General features: G+C 35.1%; 5 protein-coding genes across 5 annotated transcripts; 3 read left to right on the top strand and 2 right to left on the bottom strand.

Annotated features, from left to right (window-relative positions):
- Positions 1–1,528: 1,528 nt before the first annotated feature.
- EV154DRAFT_578454 (uncharacterized protein) lies at positions 1,529–3,725 on the top strand (the record flags this gene model as incomplete). The annotated part of the gene is made up of 3 exons (XM_051606556.1): positions 1,529–1,590; positions 2,944–3,383; positions 3,436–3,725. 3 exons carry the CDS (start codon positions 1,529–1,531, stop codon positions 3,723–3,725), a joined length of 792 nt encoding a protein of 263 aa, XP_051451937.1.
- A 5,615-nt stretch (positions 3,726–9,340) lies between these two features.
- EV154DRAFT_556065 (uncharacterized protein) lies at positions 9,341–10,305 on the bottom strand. Its single transcript, XM_051605328.1, has 4 exons — positions 10,240–10,305; positions 9,777–10,199; positions 9,687–9,733; positions 9,341–9,621 (listed from the first exon to the last, which is right to left on the bottom strand). The coding sequence occupies exons 1-4, from the start codon at positions 10,262–10,264 to the stop codon at positions 9,400–9,402; spliced, it is 717 nt and encodes a 238-aa protein (XP_051451936.1). The 5' UTR covers positions 10,265–10,305; the 3' UTR covers positions 9,341–9,399.
- Positions 10,306–12,378: 2,073 nt separating this feature from the next.
- EV154DRAFT_85717 (phosphatase 2A regulatory B subunit-domain-containing protein) lies at positions 12,379–14,711 on the bottom strand. The gene is made up of 6 exons (XM_051607811.1): positions 14,386–14,711; positions 14,129–14,326; positions 13,869–14,040; positions 13,610–13,806; positions 13,154–13,548; positions 12,379–13,101 (listed from the first exon to the last, which is right to left on the bottom strand). The coding sequence occupies exons 1-6, from the start codon at positions 14,407–14,409 to the stop codon at positions 12,534–12,536; spliced, it is 1,554 nt and encodes a 517-aa protein (XP_051451935.1). The 5' UTR covers positions 14,410–14,711; the 3' UTR covers positions 12,379–12,533.
- Positions 14,712–17,187: 2,476 nt separating this feature from the next.
- On the top strand, positions 17,188–19,803 carry EV154DRAFT_527413 (P-loop containing nucleoside triphosphate hydrolase protein). The gene is made up of 7 exons (XM_051603488.1): positions 17,188–17,754; positions 17,811–17,949; positions 18,031–18,112; positions 18,190–18,325; positions 18,381–18,749; positions 18,808–19,643; positions 19,708–19,803. Exons 1-6 carry the CDS (start codon positions 17,214–17,216, stop codon positions 19,443–19,445), a joined length of 1,905 nt encoding a protein of 634 aa, XP_051451934.1. The 5' UTR covers positions 17,188–17,213; the 3' UTR covers positions 19,446–19,643; positions 19,708–19,803.
- Positions 19,804–22,042: 2,239 nt separating this feature from the next.
- On the top strand, positions 22,043–22,550 carry EV154DRAFT_387650 (uncharacterized protein; the record flags this gene model as incomplete). Its single annotated transcript, XM_051595064.1, has 2 exons — positions 22,043–22,384; positions 22,440–22,550. Coding segments are annotated over 2 exons (453 nt in total), but the record flags the coding sequence as incomplete, so codon positions are not given.
- Between the last annotated feature and the right edge of the window lie 422 nt (positions 22,551–22,972).

Raw genomic sequence — 22,972 nt, 5'->3', positions numbered from 1 at the left:
AGCAGTGACTCCATCGGCGTTTCTCTTTTGATAAAATTGCTTAATCAACAGCCAGATCGTTTTGTCAAAAGAGTTCTTGAATGCAACAAGATTACCAACCCAGATATCAAGATTGTTGAGCGTGATCATGGGGTGTTGAAACATAGAATGTGTTCTCCACTTTTCACCTTGCTGCAAGCAGTTGATTGAGTCTTCCGTAAAATCTGGAAGTGCACTCAATTGTGGACACTTGATAGGGTCGGCCATAAGATGCGTGAGAAACTCGGAAGGTTTGTTCATAAAAAATGTATATTCCTTCTTTGTCTTGTGGTTGGTAGCTACGTGTCTTGTCGTGCTCATTTTGGGAATTTTGTTTTTGGCTCTTCCCAGGTAGTTGAGTACATGATCAGTAGCAGGCAATGGCATGTCCACATTGTCCCTTGCTAATTGGACAATGATACCGATAACAAACAGAATCAGTTTGATCCTCTCTTCGGAAATGCTAAGAGAGCATCCGTCGAAAAAGGCGATGATAACAAAGAACAACATGTTACTGAACGGAGCCGATTCGTTGTTACTCGTTGTTGGATTTTCCCCGCGTTGATGGATTGCAGGTTGAATGGAATTAACAAAACTACCCATACTAAAGCCTGGTTGAACACCTGCATCGACGTTGCTATAGATAGCATGTTGGATTGGCGCAATGATGTCAATGTCGACATCAAGTTCGTCTTCCGAGTCAGGGCAGTTCTCGAAGATATCACCACTATAATCGCGGGGACCATCCGTATCATCCTCCTGAGAGTCTTCTTCAAGGTATTCTTCTTCAAGATCTCCTTGTTGCTGTTGTTGCTGTTGTTGCTGTTGTTGCTGTTGTTGCTGTTGTTGCTGTTGCTGTTGCTGTTGCTGTTGCTGTTGCTGTTGTTGTTGTTGTTGTTGTTGTTGTTGTTGTTGTTGTTGTTGTTGTTGTTGTTGTTGTTGTTGTTGTTGTTGTTGTTGTTGTTGTTGTTGTTGTTGTTGTTGTTGTTGTTGTTGTTGTTGTTGTTGTTGTTGTTGTTGTTGATGAATCTCGCCATCAGCCACTCTAACAACATTACTACTAGCATAGATTAATATGAAGTCTAAATTTACGAATCTGTTATAAAACCTACGTCGCGTTTTGGGCTGGGTCTTCCATAATAACGTCTTGTTGGGAAATGGGTTGATGGCAATTTTTCTTATGTCTGTCCAAATTGTCTTTTCTTGTGAGCTTAGCTGGGCACTCAGAGCATTCAAAGACAGGTTCGGGAGCAAATTTAATAGTTTTTTGACTCATTTCAGGTATGTTTAACTTTATAAAAAAAATAAAAGAAAGAAAGAAGTGCTAAAATTAAGGTACGTCATTGTTTTTATTTAGCGATTTTGCCTCGGACGATTGGCACCCGGGTCATCTCCAGAAAAAAAGTATAAAAGAGGATCCTTTAGAATTTTTTTTGAAAAGTTATCTTTCTCTACATTCGCAACAAAAAGTAAGTTTTTAAGAACAAAATTGTTTTCATTTCTCTAACGTATGCGCACTTCTTTTCTTAGATACATTATTGATGCCGAAGGATACTATCTTTACTTGACAAGGTAATGTTTGAGAAGTCATACTTGAATCCAAAGTATTATTTTTAACTGGTTTTTTTAGGTAACATTTACAATACGGGTATCCTCTGTCTCTACGCGTGTCCTTGGTCTGAATCGCAGTAAGTACATTGAAGACCTCTGGAATAGAAACCTGGGCTCGCCGCTTATAGTGCATGCGATGCTTGTCTTTCCAAGAAGATTACTCCTAGCAATCTAGCATATACAAATATAATTTAAAACCTACAATTTTTATTCAATAAAATCAAATTTATACCCATAATTCCAATCGTTTTCAGCCGTTTTTTGCCTATTTTTTATGCCTATTTTTTATGCCTATTTTTTCGTTTTTTTTTCGTTTTTTTTTCAGCCCATTTTTTTATCGATATTCCAGACCGTATTTGTGGCCTGTTTTTGACGGATCAGGTTATTCCGACCGCATATCACTAGACCCAATATGGTAAAAATTTCCCTCTCGACCCCCCAAATGCTGTGTAATATTCATTCTACAAAAGGCAAAAAAATTCCTCCCCGCTCATCCATATTAGAATTAAGATTGACGCTAAATCTCGTTTGGTGTGATGGTAAATGTGTTTGTTGGTTGTACAATTAAATAAAAGTCAAAAGCATTTTGTCGTATTTACTCCTATTAAACCGAATATAATTACAATTCAATTTGTCTGATCGTTTTAATATGTCATATGTTATAGCAACGATTCTAGTGAATGTGATTCCTAGTGTCTAAAGACACAATACCAGAACAACATAACATTCACTCTGTGATTATAATCTAAACTTAATCCAAGTTGTTGTGTAACTGTGGAATCTTACTATACATATACTTTGATCAGGAACTCTAATCCTTAACTCTTGTTAAGGAACCATGAGCTGTTTTATTTATATAAAGGTTCCAGACATAACACGGAGAACCTACGTTACAGAAGTAATACGCTCCATCTTACGTTGTCATTGATTTGTATCTCAAGTTAAGGTATCACTATCTCGTGTAAAACCTTAATTAGAACTAAGCAGAGAATCTACCTGAAGTTATAATTCGTATATAAAAGGAGCTCTAATTTTATTTATTACAAACTCTCCAACTTATAATAAAGGGATAAAGAATCTCATTTCTTATTCCGTCAAAAAACTCTATTTACATATACTTTTATATACGCAATTATCACACATTTTAGTTGGAGTTATTAGAGCATAAATAAAAAAATGGTAAAGGGAAGAAAAGATTAAAATCAAGGGGAAATGCCATCTGTAGTCATTCAAGGACCTTAACTTTAGAGTGACTACTATCGACATTTTAGCCGAGCGAGCATCGATCAAAGCTCGCTCGAACCCAAAAAAAAGTGGCGCAAGCTCGAGTACAGAAACTCGGTTCGAGCTTCGTTCGAACTGGCGCAAGATCGGTGCAAGCTCGAAAAGCTCGAGCACTACTACTGGTGTTCAATATAAGAAGAAATATGTCTCACTTAATGCCCTGGTTGTATCTTACATTCTCAGTCAAAGATATCTTGTATCAAGAGATATGGTGCCTAAATGCAGTATCATGCAAAAAATTAGTTTGTTGAGAGTACTTGATGAAGGAAGAGTCCGTCAAGAAATCAGAATGGATTTGAGTTCATTCGATGCCTTATACCTCAAAATTATGTCGCACTCAGTTTACAATCCTCAAAACGGAACACCTCAGATACCATTGAAGGTGCAAATGATAGTCGCTTTGGAACGTTTGGGTTACTACGGAAATGGAGCATCCATAGGCAAGTTTGCCCGAGCAGGAAGAATTTCAGGTATGTCTAATTCGTTCGTTTATAGTTGTTTTGTACTCACTTATCAATAAAGAACGTGCAGTTGTATGTTTCACAAAAAGGTTCATTATTGCCGTAATTTCAAACTTAGCAAAGGAGTATTTGCGCTGGCCAACAGCTGAAGAAAGAAAAATTATAAACAAGGAAATCGAAGAGGAATATGGATTCCCTGAATGTGTTGGCTTTGTGGATGGTTCTTTGTTCCCTTTGTCTAATAGACCAACATGGAGTACACCGCAAAATTTCAGGAACGATTTATTAAAAATTGACCGCAATCGCTATGATTGCGGTCAAAAATTGGCCATATCGCATTTTTGGCGATAATATCCAATTTTGACCGCAATCGCCTAAGTTTAACTCCGAAAAAAAAACAAATAGCTTCAAATATTGATTTTGCTATCCTTAGAGGTTAAAAAATATTTATTAGAATAATTTGGTCGAAAAAAATAGTTCTTTACGACAATTATTGATGATTTTATAAGAGAAACAAAACGGATGATTTGGTTCATGGACTGGGTTTGAGATTTTGTATCACGTCAGATATTTTTTTTTTATTTTGTATAAAAAAAATCTTCTATTTTTTCTTAGAAATAGAATCTTTTCTTTTCTTTCACCAACCATATTTTTTTGTATTTAGCTTTGATGTATGTGTATGACAATACAATTTTTTTTTTTGTAAATATAGAGGTGTCCAGCCCCCATCCCATCCCTAAATATAAGGTAAACCAGTTAGTGAACTTCTGGCATCCGTGAAGGTAAGTTCAATATTCTTCTGTGCAACTAACTAAACCTGCTCTTTTTGATTGTAACCATTCAATTGTAATGTAAGCAAGTGATTATTGTGATATTTGATAAAATGCATGTATAAAAATAATGAGATAAAACGAATATTTTATTAGGGTAAAAATAGACTAAAGAACTCTGCTGCTATGAAATAATCAATCCTTTTTATATTGCCAACATCTCCTGGATTTATGATGAGTCAACCTTTCTGGTTTTGGAATAAATCTATATTTTAGTCTTCCATCTTGTGTTATCTAAACTCTACTCGTTAGAATTGATTAAAGGTAACGTTGTCCCAGATGTGTGAAACGGGAACACGAGTATTCTGACAAATACTTGGTGCAGTGGCACACTTCTTTGTAAGATCGTGTAACGGATACTGTTAAAAGATACATACTTGTTTGTCAAGTGTAATTGGCAATAGAACATAATAGTTGTTGTCGTATTTGACGCCTAATTCCACGAATATAATTACTCTTATCTTGTCACTCAATTATAATACATATAACCTATGTATTATAAGTACCATATTGCGAATACATTCCTATTGGTACGACACAGTACCAGCTCCCTCATATGTCAAACTGAGATCAGATTTCATAATCGTTCCTGGATTGGTCGAGTAGCTGCCGAATCTTCTAGTTTCTCATAAATTTATTTTAGTAATCCAATCAAGGACCCTGTCATTGAATGGATAAACTATAATGCTCTAGAAGTGCCGGATATGGGTCAACTAGCTCCTTGTATATAACAATAAGCTATGTTTCATATGTAACTGATTTCTAAATCTAATTCTACCATTTCCCAGTTTGCGGGTAAATAGTCAATTCGATCTGCGCAGGAAAAATCTTGAAGTAATAATTGAATATAAAAAGGACCTCTATTTTTATCATGACAAACTCTCCAACTTATAATAAAGGATTAAAGAGTCTCATTTCTTTACTTGTTTATTTTTATCTTTTATTTTCTACCTTTTTATCTCTCAATTATCACAGTTGTAATTGATCATTTATGCTTTAATTTTCTAATGCATAAAATACGATCCCAAATATAGAATATCTTATCGAAATTTGTATATTTGGTTGTAGAAGATAGGTATCCATTAATTCATACACTATTTCTTTATACTCTTTATAGGCAGTATAATTATATCAACATATAAGTAAATGAAACATTTATACTAATAGCTGATCTATTCTCTCTATGGGTAGCTAAGCCATTGAGAGAACTATTAATATTAAGTTTCTCTTTCTTATAATTCTTGATTTGATCTGAGAAGATTCTCTTCTCGATCGGTGATATCGTAACTCAGCGGTATAGCTTTCTGTATCCAACTGTCATTCGTATATCGTGTTTAGGCCAATCATGTAATCTTTAATATAGAAATATGTACTCGAAGTAGGAGAAGTTGTGTAGCAGTATACATGTGTATGCTGGTATGCAACATTGAAGGTTCTTTTTTATTTCATAATTTAATTATTTGAACGATTTGCTTATTTATTCTTAAGTGAATCGTACCCAAATACGACAGGGTCAATAATTGTGTTAATATTAGTATTGAATAAATTTATGATTAATAAAATTATTGATAAAAGTCTCCATTTGGAGACGGGGAATCGACTATATGATGGATAACGGGTTCATTGGGAGTATTATCGAGGTCCATATCGACATCTTCAATTTCTGGAAATTCAGGGTTATACAAATCAGAGTCTTGTGTACGTTGAGCAAGTTTATGAGGATTTTTTAAACAGTCTTTATGGATAGTACGTTTATGACCCATCAATCCACAATGCTTACATGGTGTGACTGTAACTGGTTTAGGAGGTTCGTCAGCCAATGTAGAAGTTGTTCGAGTGGCCCGAGCTGGTGAATCCACACGGTGACGTTTCTCTTCGATTGGCGGGGCGATGGCAATATCATTGGTTGCATTCGCCTGGCTCGCAACAGGAAGTGAAGCGGGAGCGATATGGTCGCTAGAACCGCTTTGTCTGATAGGTGTAACAGGAGCGGAATGAGAGGGTGGGCTTAAAACGGCGATATCCGTATTAGGCAATTTTCGACGTTTACCGGTAGAATCTCCAGCATTATTCTTTTTAGGACAAAATTTGGCAATACGACCAGGAACATGGCACAAATGACAAATGATGGCTTTTTTGCGTAATTGACAGTAAAACAAGGCGTGTGATTCTGAGTGACAATAACGGCAGAAAGAGGGCGTAGATGCCCAGGTAGCTAAAATATTAACCGCTTCTAATGTGGATGAAACTGTGATGATCTGACTTACTTCTTGATAAGAACCATAATAAAAATAACATCAGATATGTACACTTACATCATACATCTAACACTAAAATATTAATATCTCAGCATCAATACTTTATAAAGCAAATACACCTCTTTAGTCTATGTACTTCTTTGACTAAAATAATGTAAGAAAACACTGCACTAATTTAGTACAATTCCATTATGCAATAATTTTATGTTTTAAATTCAGACATCTTATATATATATCCTCGACTCATAAACTAGATAATCTCTAATTCTCTTTTAATTGAAATAAAGCATACCAACAGTCTCAAAGTATTCCTACTTTTGTTTTATTTCCTTTTGTCTGAATTTCTACTATCCAAAACACCACAGAAACCTCACCAGTGGAAGAAGCGTAGTCTAAAGGAGCGTAGAACCATGGAACAGAATGGGTCAGGGGCTTAACACTACTATTAGAACTGGTAGAGACAGCGATAACGGCGTAACCACCACCAGCATATAGGCCACTGCTTCCAGTAACAAAACCACAGTCAATAAGATCCCCATAAGGGGCAAGATTAATTTTCATATCTTCGGTGAGTTGAGATACACCACCGTCTCTACGACCATATTGATGAGGAAGACCAGTGAATGTGATCTTTCAAATATCAGCCGAAGATGACAACAAAAGATAAGCTGAAAAGGATTCAGTGAAGTAAGGGAGAACAAAATTGGGGTTCTCCACAAATTGTTTGTGCAAGAAGGGAGAGACAGTAACTTCTGTCGTATTTGACGCCTAAATAATTCGAATACAATTACTAATTAATCTGTCTTGAGTTATAATATACTTCATATATTATAACAGACACAGTACCAGTTCTCATAATCTTCTAACTGGAAATCATACCCTACATCGGACCCCGGTTGGCTGATTTACTGCGGTTCCTTCTAGCACCTACGATGAGTAATCAAGTAATCCAATCATCGCACATATTGCTAAATGGATAAATGATTTCTCTGCTTGAAATTCCGGACATACAACCATAGGCTTACATAACTATAATTTATAAGCTATGTTTCATGTCGCTACTGATTTATATTTCAAATCAAACAATTCCCAGTCTCTGGAAATGTTTATTCGATCTACGCAGAAATTAATTGAAGTAATAATTTTATATAAAAGGACCTCTATTTTTATCATGACAAACTCTCCAACTAATAATAAAGGATTAAAGAGTCTCATTTCTTTACTTGTTTATTTCTATCTTTTATTTTTACCCTTTTATACTCAAATTATCACAACTTCTGCGTATATAGGACCATACTCCCTGAGGAGTTGGTCAGCAACTGCCCAAACATGCAAGTTGCCCTCACAATATGCTTGAAATTCATTCAAGAAAAGTTTCTTTTGGCCACTGACATTCGTAATGTCAATGAGAATAGAGTTTGTCACTGTGCCCTTTGTCGTATTTGGGTACGATTCACTTAAGAATAATTAAGCAAATCGTTTAAATAAATAAACTATGAAATTAAAAGAACCTTTGATGTTGCATATCAGCATACGCTTGTATACTGCTATACAACTTCTCCTACTTCGAGTACATACTTCTATATTAAAGATTGCATGATTGGCCTAAATACGATATACGAATGACAGTTGGATACAGAATGCTATACCACTGAGTTACGATATCACCGATCGAGAAGAGAAACTTCTCAGATCAATCAAGAATTATAAGAAAGAGAAACTTTATATTAATAGCTCTCTCAATGGATTAGCTACCCAGAGAGAGAATAGAACAGCTATTAATATAAATGGTTCATTTACTTATATATTGATATAGTTATACTGCTGATAAAGAGTATAAAGAAATAGTGTATGAATTAATGGATACCTATCTTCTACAACCAAATATACAAATATCGATAGGACATTTTATATTTGGGATCGTATTTAATTTATTACAAAGATAATAAATAAATGAGCAACTATTATGTTCTATTGCCAATTATACTTGACAAACAAGTATGCATCTTTTACAGTAACCCTTGCATGATTTGATAAATAAGTGTCTCGTAATACTAAAGATTTATTAGGATACTCATGCTCCAGATCCACTGATATGGGACAGCGTTAACTGGAAACAATTCTAACGAGTAGTATCCATTTAACCCAAGGCGGGAAACTAAGTATAGATCTATTCCAAAACCAGAAAGGTTGACTCATCATTAAAACTCAGGAGAGTTGTGCAATATAAAAAGGATCAATTATTTCATAGCAGCAGAGTTCTTTTAGTCTATTTTTACCTCTAATAAAAATATACTTTTATCTCATTACTTTTCTATGTAATATTTTGTCAAATACCATAGTTTTCTTGATAACAAACCCTGTTAGTGAGCACCAAATTTTAAAAGAGGATGCGAGTAGGATGATAGAGATAAAAGAGATTCTTTAAATAAAATAAAGGTTTAGTAAAGAAAGGTCTTTAGAGTTGCGAGTTGAGTGAGAACCACAGCTAGTTTAATCAGAAGCTGAACTGTTAGAAAATAAATGGATTTAAGTATGGCTTATATGCTTATAAATAAAAGATACAATGATAAAATGTAATCAAGGGATCAATCAGAATGATGATAAAGCTGAATAGTATATAAAACTAATAAGTCAAAGTGTTGAAATATGAGTAAAATAATAGATGAGGATTTTTATTTAAGAGAGGTCTTATGGATGTCTATTTATAGTGATGGACGTATATTCCAGTCACTGAAATTAAAGAAATTGGGAAAATTTATAGAAGAGATTGAGGTAATTGCGCCTACTAAGAGGTCACAAATCTGAGGATAAGAAAAAGATGAAAAGAAGTAGTTTTGACAGGTGCAAACCCGAAAAGGTGTATTGCACTTTAGTAGGTGTTTAAAAAGAAAGAAAAATTGGAAATGCGCTCGATTTGTCGCATAACAATATATATCATCCAGGCTCAAGTGCTCTTGCCAGTACCACATTGGATTTTTGTAAAGACATCCCGATCTGGTAAAAAGGATTTGAAGCTAACCAGTTACCACAGTTTACCTCAAAAACATGATACTGAAGTACTGATACTAAAAGACCATACTCCATAAATTCGCCAAAGTTGATATTGGGCCTCAAATGGCTGTTTCCCATCCACCAATACGCCTTCTTGTCCACATGCTTAGGAACCGTCATTTCATTAAAATCGCTATCCACGTTAAATATTCCAAGAAGGTGAGACTTACCCGACAGTTTTTGACACTATGCGCATGAGTACTGATGCTTGGGACAACTACTTATCTTATGTGATCAATTGGTAGAAAATCAAGAAATACTCGCCTTGTTTTGCAAGTTAAACACTGCTTCTATGGAACGATAATTGTTTCCGGAACTTAGACGTGCATTAGTATGCACTTCTCTCGTATCCCAGACCTCATCGCATACTGGAATCTCTTCCTCATCCTCATCGCTGGGTTCAGCATCTTCCAGATTAACATCTTCCTCTAAAGTATTAGTGTTGACCGTCGTATCAGTATACGAACTGTTATCAATGGTCCCTTGTTTAACTATGACACCTTCGTACTTTAAATAGGTTCTATGAAGTACAAAGATAGTGTCTGGTAGCTCATTGAGCACTACATTATAGAAAACTTTATTCTTAGCGTCTGTACTCTTTGCAGTGATGATTCCATTAAGCCTAAGACGAGGAGCCTTGAAGTCAGAACGTCCCCGAAGAAGTTCTACAGCTCTTGTCTTCCCTTAAAAAGTGGACAGAAACGGAAACGCGAACGTTAATACCGAGATTCAGGCTCATGGATGGCATTTTGTTTTGTTTCGTTTATAGATTACTGGTAACGAATTTCGAAATTTGAAGGAAAGTGAAATAAGAAAGTATTTTAAACAACAGTTCTCAATTAATACATAGGGTTAATTCTGTTCCTGTCAGCAATTGTACCCAATCATAATAAGTAAAAAAATTATTTATGCAGTCAACTAGTATAGACCTTAATGGGCTGATCTAAATAGTACTTGTTCATAAAGACATCTTATAAACAGTCTCAAACTACTCTTATAGTTTTTTTATGATTTAACTTTACCTTAAAATACAACACGAGTAATTGTTGCTTTTATAAAAGCGGTTATTTTATTACGTAACTGATTTATTTCTTATAAGTGTAGGTTTCCCGACCATGACCCTAGCAGAAAGACAGTGTATACTGCTACTGCTAAACCTGATCCTGATGAATACTGATGGAAACGTTGTACGACGAAGAATTAATATCATATGACAGGCTTTACAGTGTACACCAGGAAATTTCAACAAGAAAAGGTTACTGCTGTGATTACAGCACTTGGGTTTGCAATACCTTCAGCCAAAACAGCAATTTCTGCGGTATGCTGAGTCCATATTTCTCAACTTAAACACTTTGCTCACTTTCTATGGTCACAACACTGCTAAATACCGTTTTAACTTATACCAGGAAAAACAAAAAGCTTTTGAAGTGATAGTGAATATGCCGTTGAACAGCGGCGCCATGTATTACAGAAAAAGACGTCTCCAGAAGACAAAAAAAATAAAAAACGCAAAAATAAAAAGCAGACGCAGCCTACCAGTAAAAAAAGTAAGAAAGGGAAGGAGAAACAAAAATTCATAGATAAAGTTTCATTTCTTAGTGGCAGCTTACTGATTTTATATACGTTAGTAGGACACTTACATGGAAACCTTGGAAATACCAAGACGATAAGTCCAAAGTTTCAGTTGTTGCGTTTCGAAACGGGATGTTTGTTAAGGATCTGGTTAAGTTGAATGGTTTACGCTGCGATGTTGCTGGGATCATGTGAAGGTGCTGAAAGAAACAAGAAGCTGCCGGTGATCTTCTAGTCATACCAATCGACGAATTTCTGACTTCGAAGATCTACAATAAATGCAATAGTAAGACGCTAAAAGACCATGCAGACGTCAAAGGTGAAATTGTATTAGTCTGAACAACATGTGATACACTTCGGCAAAGAGACGTCAACGTGGCCATAAGCATGATGTCTATATCTCTGTTTGTCTGGAACAACCATAGAATATCAGAAACCTTTAGAAGAGACAATCGGTAAAATCTCATATACATTATCCATCACCGTAATAAACACGGTTTCTGTCTTTAGAATTTAGAAGATTACAGGCAAAAAAATGAAATCAAGTAATTATATACTTTAACCTTGAAACTAACTCTCATGTTTCTCAATTCGACCTTCACTTTGGCTAAAAAAAGGTCTAAAAAAAAGGTCTAGAAACAAACTGGTCATCTAAATTTAAAGTAGAAATGCTGTACATTCGACGGTTTCAATGGTAAACTCGTTTTATAAATACATCAAGGTGAACGAATTTATTCCCGTGCATACTCTTTCTGTATCAGCATTTAACCTCACCCTCTTGAAGGAAAAAATTATAGCCATTTTTTTAAACCCTTTTTATTACAAATCTTCCTTTTTCAAAAACTTCAAAAATTCAGCCAACTGAATGTTCTTGTAATTAGCGCAGAAAATCAGTCCTAGTAATGTATTTGCATTATAAGTCCTAGACGCTATGCCATGACTCGTTGTCTGAATCATCTTCAGGTTGTTTTGATACTTTTTCAAATTCGATCGTGGATGATAATGAGGGTGTAGTAGAAGTGGTATTATTAGTATTAGTAGTATGGTTATGTTCATGGATTAATGTTTTGGTGGTGGTGATAGCGGTTATAGGAGAATTTTCTTCGACATCGCCTTCCTCATCATCTTCCTGATCATCAGGAACTAGCGTTGTTGCAGACAGGGATGTAATGGTATCGGTATCTTTATCTAGAACAACTAAATTCAACGAAGCAATCTATGACGGATATTAATAACCGATTTTTTTTTTTTTTTTTTTTTTTTTTTTTTTAGAATATATGCTTAAGTATTACCAATTCTTTTTCGTCTATTAATGAGGTATTTTGCTGCAACAATGCCTGTGTTTCTATTTTTTTCCATGCTATTATTCTATCACTATCCGACTTTTTCTTGGAATCACTATCATGAAGTAATTAACACAGGTCTGGTGTGATTGGCAAATCGTATTACCTTAACTCTTCTTGCTTGTATTTATCCACGTATTTTGTAAAGAGTTCATCATCAAGTTTCATGAGTAACTGAAGAGCATTGTAAACAAGGCCATGAATTGTTCTATTCCAGTGCTCCTTCGAATGCTTATATAATGATGGGAAGATGATAGGCATAACCACCTCGAGGTTGTCATTTATAATATGGATTACGTCTTCATAATTATAAAAGTACAGAGCCCGCTCTGCAACCTGGAAATGAGGACTAGAAACACATTGAGCCAATTTTTGGAAGAAGGGAACCATGACAATTTCAAATTCTGGGGCTTCAATCACATCCAAGATTTCCTCGAATTCTGTCAAGAATATAACCTCTTTTGCACTATTTACTTTAGGCCAGTAACGCATTAATCCTTGAATTACACCAGGAACGAGATCGGGATCTTTTTCTAAAAATTGCACTACACAATATGTTAATTGTGGACTATAAGTAGCTAATGAGGCTGGTTTATGGAGAGGCACAAGTACTTTAAATAGAAAGGTCTTGTGTTCCTTTTTCAATGGTAATGCAAACCCATTAATGATGCTAAATTTCACGAGTAAATATTTTAGAAACTAAAACTGTAGTCTTCATTTACCTTCCAAGGATCTCCAGCAGCTCTGCAACACCATTGAAATGTTCAGTTTCGTAAATGAACTGAAAAAATATATTGTTGATAGATCTACGAATAAATGCTCTAAGATTCAGGAACTTTCCATAGATGCGATGAAGTGTTGTTTTTAAGAAGTCTCTTTCTCGGGGATCCTCACTATCAAATAGTTCAAGCAGTTGAAGTATAAACCTTTGGTCAATATGTTTTCTAGCTATTTGGAAGTTGAAATCTTGTGATTCGACAAATCTCAAAAAGAATTCATAAACAAGTTGAAGGTGTGGCCAGGCAGTTTCTAGTGCGGGTTCATCTTCTTCGGGATCATATCCTTCATTTACTGCTGATGTTTGTGGCGATATTGTACGAAACGTATTTACTGTGAACTACACAATGCACGTGTTTAGCTAAAAAAGGCATTGTGCTTTATAATATCTTTTTACTTACCATGCGAATGACATCAGGATAAATCATGTCCGAGATTGCGCCTCTTACAGTTGCAACATATTCCAGCATCTCTTGAAGCTCTTGTCTTTTGATTTCCTTATTTCTTAAATCAGAAGATGGATCATTGAAATCGAACAATACTTGGCATTGAATCAACTTGATGACAAATAGTTCCTGTCGTTTTGAGGGCGGCACGTCTAAATTATAAAATAAATTAATGTGCGTCTGTACACGAGTTCCATATCAATAAATATAATACCATTAAAATGAGGGCTTTTTTCAAGCTCTGCCTTTTCACGGGTTACATAAATTCTGGAGGAACGTTGACGACGAGGAGTTCTTAAGGCAGGGAGAGTGTCTTTGGGAGTATCTTTCAATATTTTGTTTGTAACCTCGGCGGATCGAGCGCTACCACGAGAAGTAAGATGTTGCTACATGATAGTTTTAGCCTTTTAAATTTCTAATATCTTTTGCTGTAGCACATAAACACAGAAGCACTTTTTTATATAGTGAACTTACGTTATTACTACTACTTGCTACAACAGGTACAATGTCATCTGTTAGTGTAGCAGGAACATTTGTAGGAATTGTTGCTTCTGGTGCTTGTGCTTTAGTTGGTGAGGCATTTGAAGACCGTGTTGGTGTGGACCGTGATTTACCCGTGGGATGTTGTCTGGAAGATGTTTTAGTTTCTTTATGTGATTTACTTCTAGAAAGCTGATAGAATAAAACTATAAGGGAAAAATGTGGTAACTAGAATCGACAACAAAACTTACAACTCCTTTCAATCCTTTCATCATTTTGCCAGATTATATATTCCAGCAAAAAGATAAAGTGAATCCAAAAAGCACTGTCGCAGCCAATTAAAAATTGATGTCGCAGGCGAATTAAAAATGATGTCACAGCCCAATCAAATTCGAATTTTTGGCTCGAGTGACTTATGTGGGAGGATCGGCTATCCCGGCATAGCTAATCTGGCTGGCATGAGGCTAACCCTTGAGCACATTATGTCAGTAGAATTCGTATTTATAGTCTTTGTACTTAAAATTCGACGTTGACACAGCCAATCTACACACCCGTGAAGGATTTCAGGTCTCCAAAGCTTGTTTTTTTTTGTAATTCTTTATATGGAAATTTTTCGGGAAAGATAACTATTCCCTGTGAAACCGTTTTTGTCAAATTGTGTAAATAAATATTGATTGGACAGACTGATAGGCTTAAAATATGGATTTTATTCATAAAAATGTTAAATGAGTTGAATACCGTACGACCTTGCCCGTCGTTTGAATTTTCTTCAGGCTGGTGTAAATAAACGCTAGATTTAATCCACTATACCTAAAAGACTGTAAGGCAGTATGCATTGTTCTATAAGGTCTCCATGGCAAGATGCCTACAACAAAACTATCGCAGATAATTAGTAAGTAGGGCGAGAATTCGCCGGACCTCTAACATTGTCGTAAGTTGTCGTGTAGGAGAGGCATGAGAGAGATTAAAATATAACGCAGAAAAATTATTATTTGACGTAAAAAAAAAGAGTTAAAAGGTCTATGAATAGATTACACTTTAAAGTGCTTTTAACTGTTGTCCCTGAGTGCTAAATGGGGATTTAGTGTGCTTTCAGTCTACTGTTTTTTATGGCTAAGATAATTCCTAATTATTAGAGAACATTATATTGTTTCAATTTCGACTCGCAGACCCGTACCAAATAAAGCGCAAATGATAGTATTTTTCCACTCAAAACGTTACGACATAAACTCACTACTATGAGTTGATTGCAATATAATGCCAATTACTTCTTAATAATATGTTGATGATTATAAAAAAATTGGAAATGTTTGGATACTGTGAATGCACATAGCTGATGCCTGAGTAAATCGCATGTTTTTTGTATATAAAGTATTTGGGAGCTTTCTTGGAGTTCGCTTTGAAAAGCAAGACTCTTTCTATCCTGCATTTGATAGATTTGCTATCTTTATAAAAACCAACATGTCAATTTCTTAAAAGTAGTTCTTTAAGAAAAAAGAATCCTCTCAATATCTTCGTGGCTACTTTACGATTATTAAAGTTGTTGACTTTATTTTTTTCGGTAGGATTTTTTATTCGTACTTCTGCTCCTTTTTTTTCTTCTTCTTCTTCTTTTTCTTCTTCTTCTTCTTCTTCTTCTTCTTCTTCTTCTTCTTACTTGAACTATCTTGAAACTGCCGTCAAAACTATTCTATGACTTTTTACTGATACTCTTCTTTTATTCTATATTCGTGTGGCAACAATTCTTGATTTTACTTGTAATACCTTCGGAACAAAATAACGCAAAGAGACTGTGACATTAAATTTGAGGATTTCCAAGTTACAATACATTATATTATACAGATTCGAAGCATCCCATCTATATATAAATTGAAAAAAATTTATGGGTAATTTATATTTTCTATTCTTTTGGTTAGAATTTTCAATGAGATGTGACTACGAAGTTTGGCCAGCATCACCAGGGTCAAAACCCAACGTGTTTAAATGTAAATTTTTTAGACTTTATGTGTCCCTGGTAGCACGTCTTTGTCCCTATCATTGCATAGGAAATGCAAAACATTGATCATGCTTAATATAGGGGAATAGAAAGATATTCAAGAAAAAAAATCAAAGTAATTCATAATTCTGATTGCCAATTCTATCTACCTTCGCAGCAAACCTTATCTCTAAGTATATAATTCAAAGCAAAGATTTTGATTACGGGCATTGTCTGATATTTATATAATCCTTAGACTAACATACCAGATTAAAATAAAATGTAAGCGTAACACAAGAAGTAAATTTATCCTGTAACTTTCAGGTGTCCGATGTAAATTTTCTGACATCGCGATGACCTAATAATGGTTGGCAAACTTGGACAGAATTTGGGTTTCGAGCATGTCCACTTTGGTTATTAGCCCTTTTCATGGGGTGTATAACATAATGCAGGGAAATCTATTATAATTATTTTACCATGCCTAACAAATGGCAAAGGAGTCAATCATTATTATTTTTATATGAGAGAAAAATATAGTTTCGACTATGTTAAACAGTCTGAACTGATCGAACTGACCTATTTTAATGACAAATATGACAGACTGAAACAAAATATCTGTGTACCTTCCCTCAGTAAGTGCTCGACAAGTATCTCTTTTTACCCACTCGCATACCTGACTCACCAGAGTTGGGAAGGAGGAGATGAGAGGCAGGTATTTCTAAAAATGGAACATTACTCCTGAATTTGAGTACAACAATGGCGGTTGTTTAAATGGTACTTTTACTTAATGCACCGCATAAACATTGTGTGCGCACGGTAGCTTTAAAGAAGACTAGATCATTTGTGGGTCATTCATGAAGAGTGCCACAATGTATGCCAAATATTTGTCGCTGGTGACCATCTATAGCCCAATTACGTAGAATTTTCTTTACAATTAAACGATTCTAGGATTTCAGTGTTTAAATTAATCTCTGTTAATGAAAACAAACAAAAAAAACATTGGTCATGTTATTCGGAGTGCCACAATCGCTGGATTAGTACATCCGATAATTTCTTTCCTTTTTACGTTGGCATCTATTGTAGAACAAACACAAATTTTCACATATGTATATCTGTATACAATCTACAAAAAAGAGATATAAAAGCCAACTTTCTTTCTTTTATTTCTTTTCTTTATCTCTTTTTATCTATTTTTGTATGTTTCTTGGTGGTGGAGAATACCTCTGGGATAAGTGTTTAGATGTAATTGAAGTAGTGTCTGAAGAATCTTTTTGGACAAATTTACTAGGGGAAAGACTGTATACAATTTCGAAAAGATACTTTGGTAATGATACAATCATTTTTTGTGCAATCGTTTCATTTCTTCCAGCCATTCCAAAGATTTTTGAAAATGTCTATTCTTACTTGCGAAGAATCAAGGAACAAATGTTTTATGTGTCTGTCGTTATTGGTGAAAGTGAAATTATATACGCGCCCATCGATGAATACTTGATAAAGAATTTCAAAGGAATTCATGAATTACGACATGTACGAGGAAAGACTGGTTATGCTGAGCCCAATGATAATGCCAATAAAAACAATTATTATTATCATCGACAATCTCGGAGCGACCAAGAGAATACCCCTTTGATAGACTTGACACCAGGTAAGCTTCTTTTCTTATTTGTATGCCGATTTACATGTAACTAAGCATTTAAACAGAAAAATACAAGGTGTTTGAAATTAATTACAAAGGCTATACTGTGTTGATTAACCGTAAAGACGAGACTCCAACCAGTGAGGCTTCTGTAAGAGGTCCTTTTTATAATGTGCCAGTGAAGACTGATACAATTGAAATCAGGTAACTCCCCTTCCCACTCCCCCCCAAAAAAAAAAAGAAAAATAGTAGCTATATATGATTCTAATGGCAGATTTATTGTAGAATGCGTTCTCGTAATCTTCCTAAATTACGATCTTTTATTCAAGAGTGGATAGACGAATACTACAACTCCAGAAAAAATAAGGTTCGTTCCCTAATTTGTATTACCACATATGGGTAATGGAATTTCCGCGTGACTTATCATCCATTGTTATTGTTTAGTTAATTATTTACAAGTGCAATTTCAATAGCCATGGATGGGACGAGGATAACCAGTGGAAGGAACATGGATTTAGAAAGATTAGATCCTTTTCATCGGTTGTTCTGAAGGAAGGAGATCAAGATAGAATATTGAATGGTATAAAATTATGGGAATACATTATTATGCTTTACTAACGATATGTTCACTTTAGACATTATTACATTTAAAGATTCAAAATCGTGGTACAATGATCGAGGTATCCCATACAGACGTGGTTATCTTTTACATGGTCCACCTGGTACTGGCAAAACCTCCTTTATTCAGTCATTGGCGAGTAAAGTGAAAATGAATGTAGCTATTCTTAATTTATCTGCTGCTGCCAATGATGATGCATTATCCACTGCTTTGGCGCAGGTTCCCAAAAGTTGTATTCTAGTTATTGAGGATTTGGATCATTACCAATTCGAAGAAGGTGTTCCTGAAAAGCAAGATGGTAAGACTCCACCAAAAGAGAAGAACACCGTTTCAGTCTCCGGTATACTGAATGCCATTGATGGTATCACAAGTCTGGAAGAGTCCAGTAAGTAAAAACAGATAGAGCATGTGACGTAAACTATGGCTAATACCTGCATCTGAAGTTATTTTTATGACATGCAACGATATAAACACTATACCTCCAGCACTGATTCGTCCAGGCCGTGTAGACTTAAAATTACATATGGGATACCTTGACAATTATCAAGCGCAACTTATATTTTGGAAATTCTTTTGTATGCCGGAAAAGGAGAAAAGTCTGTATGATATTGAGAGGAAGAAGTACCCAGTGTTAGACCGCACAGTCAATGAGCTCATTATTCGTATCCGAGACCATGCTCAGCAGTCCTCAATATCAACTGGTATACAACTGGAAATTAGCCCTGCAGAATTAATAAGTTATTTGCTGTTCCATGCACTCAAGTTCAACTTATCAAAAAATCCTCAGCTTTTAAGCGATTGTTGTCAATCACTTTTGGACCATATTCCAGACTTTATTAGCTCGGTCTCTGCAGATAGAATACAAGCTATAGAGCACGCTAAAAAGAAGTCTTTACAAACACAAGTTTCCGATTCAGCATTAACTGCAGAAGCAGCTAATGCAGATACTAACCCTAATGAGGCATCGACAACAACCACTACTACTACTACTATAATAACAAAGCAAGTCATACCAACACCACCTACTTCACCTGCATCGGAGAAGAAGACCGCATCAGAAGTATCAAAAGCAGAGGGGTAATACGTTCAAAAGAGACTTTGGTTGTGAAAAAAGAAAGAAAAATGCCTTATATAAACACTTTACAACCCCTTTTTTAAAATAAAGCTTTTAACAGATAGACTACTGTTACATAAGATAGAAAGTCTAGAGCATAAGATTCCCCTGTCTATTATTATAAATAGTATAATTGCTAAAATGAGAATCGGGTTAAAAGAGAATCTTTTTGTAAAGATGTGAAACTGTCAAATAATGTTTCTTTTTATAAATAAGTAATAATAATTACCTCGCATAAATGTACCCTCATGTATGTATAAATAAATACATTATCACTCAATCGACGATCAGGGAGACTTACAAGATGTAAAGTAAATCAAGGGCTATATTACTAGTGGCAGCACTATAAACAATGACTCGCATGTGTACACTAGAGGGAACTGCACTCTTTTGGGAATTTGTCACAAATAGGAGGAGGACAACAACAAAAAAATCAATGTGCCGAGAAAAAATAATTTTGTTTGTGCCCCCCTTTATTTATTTGTACAACATATAATCCATCAGTGTTTTTCAAACTATGATTTTTAATATCCCCCCTTCTTTTTTTTTTTTTCTTTTTGCCCCTTGTTTTACCCCACTGTAACCACCATTATTGCTAAACCAAACCGTGCCAAGGATAGCATGTATGCGTGAGTTTTTTTTTTTCTTAAAGAAAATCATCATGTTACTTGTGTGTAATTTAGCTACTTGGTGCTACGCCGTATATGAGTTAAACATGATATGATTATCAAAATAATATCCTTTAATATCTGCTGATGGTCTTGATAGTTTCCAAGTGACATCTTGGTTGTTTCACGTTTTATTAGAAGCAAATGTATAAAATGCAATAGATGATACATGTTGGGTGTATGAGTTGATATATACAAGGTAATATTATATCAAATTACACCATTGCACAAATCAGAACCATTCGAAAGCAAAAAATCTTTCGTGATTGCATGTTATCATGTGATTTACCCACCTAGGGTTTACACTTATACAAGCATCGTCCTTGAAGAAAAATGTTTAATTAGTGCCAATTATAAATGACAGGTTGTCATGGCCGCAGCTTAAAGCAGGTTCACTATAGAGACAGAGTAAATAAAACAACGGTGAGACGGATTGACAAACAAGCAATAAGCTAGATGATAAATTTGGATGAAACATATACTAGTGAATGCCCAAATATAAAATAGACTGCGTGATAATATGGGGGATAAGAAGGGGTCTAACAAACTTATTGTGAATCCCTGCATTTTTATTTTGTGTGTAATCTTCATTGTGTACGTGTACGAAAAGCACAGACATAAAACCATCCATAATAGTCTAGATCCCCTTTATTTTTTGGAAGTCAATTCTCGATTGTTAAGGAGACAAAAGATTAAAGCCTATTATAATTTCAGCTAATAAATGTCATATATATATGATAACAGTAATCTCATGTGAGTTAAAAAAAAATCGGTAATAGAAATCGGGTCAAACTTTTTTCTTCTTAATAACAATGCATGAGGGCTGGGCCAGATTAAATTTATCTTAAACTAAAGAATTCAAACTTACCAGTGTGTATGTATACAAAATTTGCATATAATTGTTAATGTGTATACAAACAAGAAAATAAGAGGGGATATGTAAATAAAAAAAAGATGTAAGCACACATGTAGAATATGAGAATTCTACATATTATTAGATGAATAGAACCCCTCAAAAGTGACCCTTAAGCTTTCACTTTTAGTTCTTAATAAAGGGGAAGGAAAAGAAAGAAGAAAGAGTGTCTTATGTTAATTGATACAAACTTATTTGTTACTATTCACCATCCTATTAATAAAGAAAAAGGGATTCTATGCTTGCTTATAACCCTATTTTGGAAACTGATTGAAAAAAGCCTAAAATGTATCATGCCTTCAGGTCTGCCGCCGATTTGTATTTATATCACAATTTGTTATCACTGATACAGACGCTCTATCCAATAAACAAGACCCCCATTTCGTCATGCCGTGTCAATAAAAAGGATACATACCTTTCTTCATATATGGGAGTATCCTGTAGCCTCTTTTTTTTTTGACTTTTCTGACTTCCCCTTCTTCTTGTAAGGGATCCTCTTTTTCTCTGTTGCCCCTTATTTCATATTATACACTTCAACATTTTTTGTGTATAAATATAATATAACAATTGTTATTATTTTCTTTCTTTTCTTTCTTATTTTATTCAATCTTTCCCGCGCTTTTATTTATTAGCCCCCATTCCATTCTAAATTCCCTCTCTTTTTTTTGCTTTTTTTTTCTATTTTAAAGGGGACATATATATATAATCTATATATTATAAATAACAGTTTTTTTTCTATTCTTCATTCTCGCTTACATATATAACAAATTACATACAAAATGTCGATCAATTTGGTACAACAAGAAGAGTTACATGGTATGATGCCTTCTTTAATGAGTCAAAGCAATTATGGCCATCACCACCATTCCAATTCAACATCAAATGATGACTATGCTGCTGGAAATCACCACCTGGACCAATCCAACTCTTTATCGCTCTCGTATTCGTCCTCCGTTGTAAGACAACAACAATCCCAACAACAAACCACTCATCATTATAATGATCAAGACCAATACCCTTCATATGAAGAATTTGACGCAATAGTCCAAGATTATCTCCAGAATTTATCATCCAAAAAAAGAGACAAGGCTTTAATTGACCAAGCTCGCTATGCAATGATTTTACAGGTATTGAAAGACCCTCGTAATACAGCAGTTTCCACCGCTCAATTCAGATTTTGGGTCAAGAAAATGTTTCAATTGACCCCAAGACAAATCGTTTGCCATGATGGAAAACCCGTTGCTATGCGTGAACAAATATACGGCATTTTAGTTCGTGCTCATCGTGAAGCTCACCACGGAGGAAGAGATAAAACCTCTGCCTTGGTATGTGAAATACAGAGATATAGTATTGTCCAAGCTAACTTTTTTTATCTTGTAGGTCCGTAGAAGATATTCATGGATTCCAAAAGAATTGATTGCTCGTTTTGTTAGACATTGTCCATTCTGCATCTCTCGTAGAAATGGCAGTCAACAAAGCCCATTATCACTCGGTATCTTTTTACCCGCTACACCACCTACTTATTCGATGATGCCTACAGCTTCCGCGGCTGAAGAAGAAGATAATCGTTTAAGAGCACCCTCCATGATTGCTTCTAGTTCATCAGCCTCTTCTGCTTCTTATCCTGAAGAGATGATGATGATGGCAGCTGCCGCAGCACAACATCAACAACAACAGGAACAAGCATCGATGTCTCCGTATGGAGCTGGCTCAACAATCGATCTCTCATGGCAATCGCATCCCCAACAAAACTACTATGCGGCAGCAGCTATGCCAGTCCCCACTGGAAACACAAATTTCTTCAACGGTAACAGCTCTGATAACAAGGCTGATTACTACACAAGACAGCATCCCTATTCAATGACGTACGCCTCATCAAGTAATATGGTCGCGGATATGGAGGAACAACCCAT

This window comes from Mucor mucedo (genome assembly GCF_025094135.1).
Source record: "Mucor mucedo strain NRRL 3635 chromosome Unknown EV154scaffold_164, whole genome shotgun sequence".
Classification (NCBI taxonomy): Eukaryota; Fungi; Mucoromycota; class Mucoromycetes; order Mucorales; family Mucoraceae; genus Mucor; species Mucor mucedo.
Note: the sequence above shows the minus strand (reverse complement) of the source record. Positions and strands in the feature narration are given on the sequence as shown.

What these genes read in the sequence shown, in the direction of transcription:
- EV154DRAFT_556065 (XM_051605328.1), bottom strand. Translation starts at nt 10,264, where the DNA reads ATGCCATCCATGAGCCTGAATCTCG. An exon ending in ATCCATGAGCCTGAATCTCG is followed by an intron (nt 10,200 to 10,239) that starts GTATTAACGTTC and finishes CCACTTTTTAAG; the next exon opens with GGAAGACAAGAGCTGTAGAA. An exon ending in ATAGTGTCAAAAACTGTCGG is followed by an intron (nt 9,622 to 9,686) that starts GTAAGTCTCACC and finishes ACGGTTCCTAAG; the next exon opens with CATGTGGACAAGAAGGCGTA.
- EV154DRAFT_85717 (XM_051607811.1), bottom strand. Translation starts at nt 14,409, where the DNA reads ATGATGAAAGGATTGAAAGGAGTT. An exon ending in TAGCAAGTAGTAGTAATAAC is followed by an intron (nt 14,041 to 14,128) that starts GTAAGTTCACTA and finishes ACTATCATGTAG; the next exon opens with CAACATCTTACTTCTCGTGG. An exon ending in CTGCTGGAGATCCTTGGAAG is followed by an intron (nt 13,102 to 13,153) that starts GTAAATGAAGAC and finishes CGTGAAATTTAG; the next exon opens with CATCATTAATGGGTTTGCAT.
- EV154DRAFT_527413 (XM_051603488.1), top strand. Translation starts at nt 17,214, where the DNA reads ATGTATATCTGTATACAATCTACAAAAAAGAGATATAAAAGCCAACTT. An exon ending in TTTGATAGACTTGACACCAG is followed by an intron (nt 17,755 to 17,810) that starts GTAAGCTTCTTT and finishes GCATTTAAACAG; the next exon opens with AAAAATACAAGGTGTTTGAA. An exon ending in TCAAGATAGAATATTGAATG is followed by an intron (nt 18,326 to 18,380) that starts GTATAAAATTAT and finishes TGTTCACTTTAG; the next exon opens with ACATTATTACATTTAAAGAT.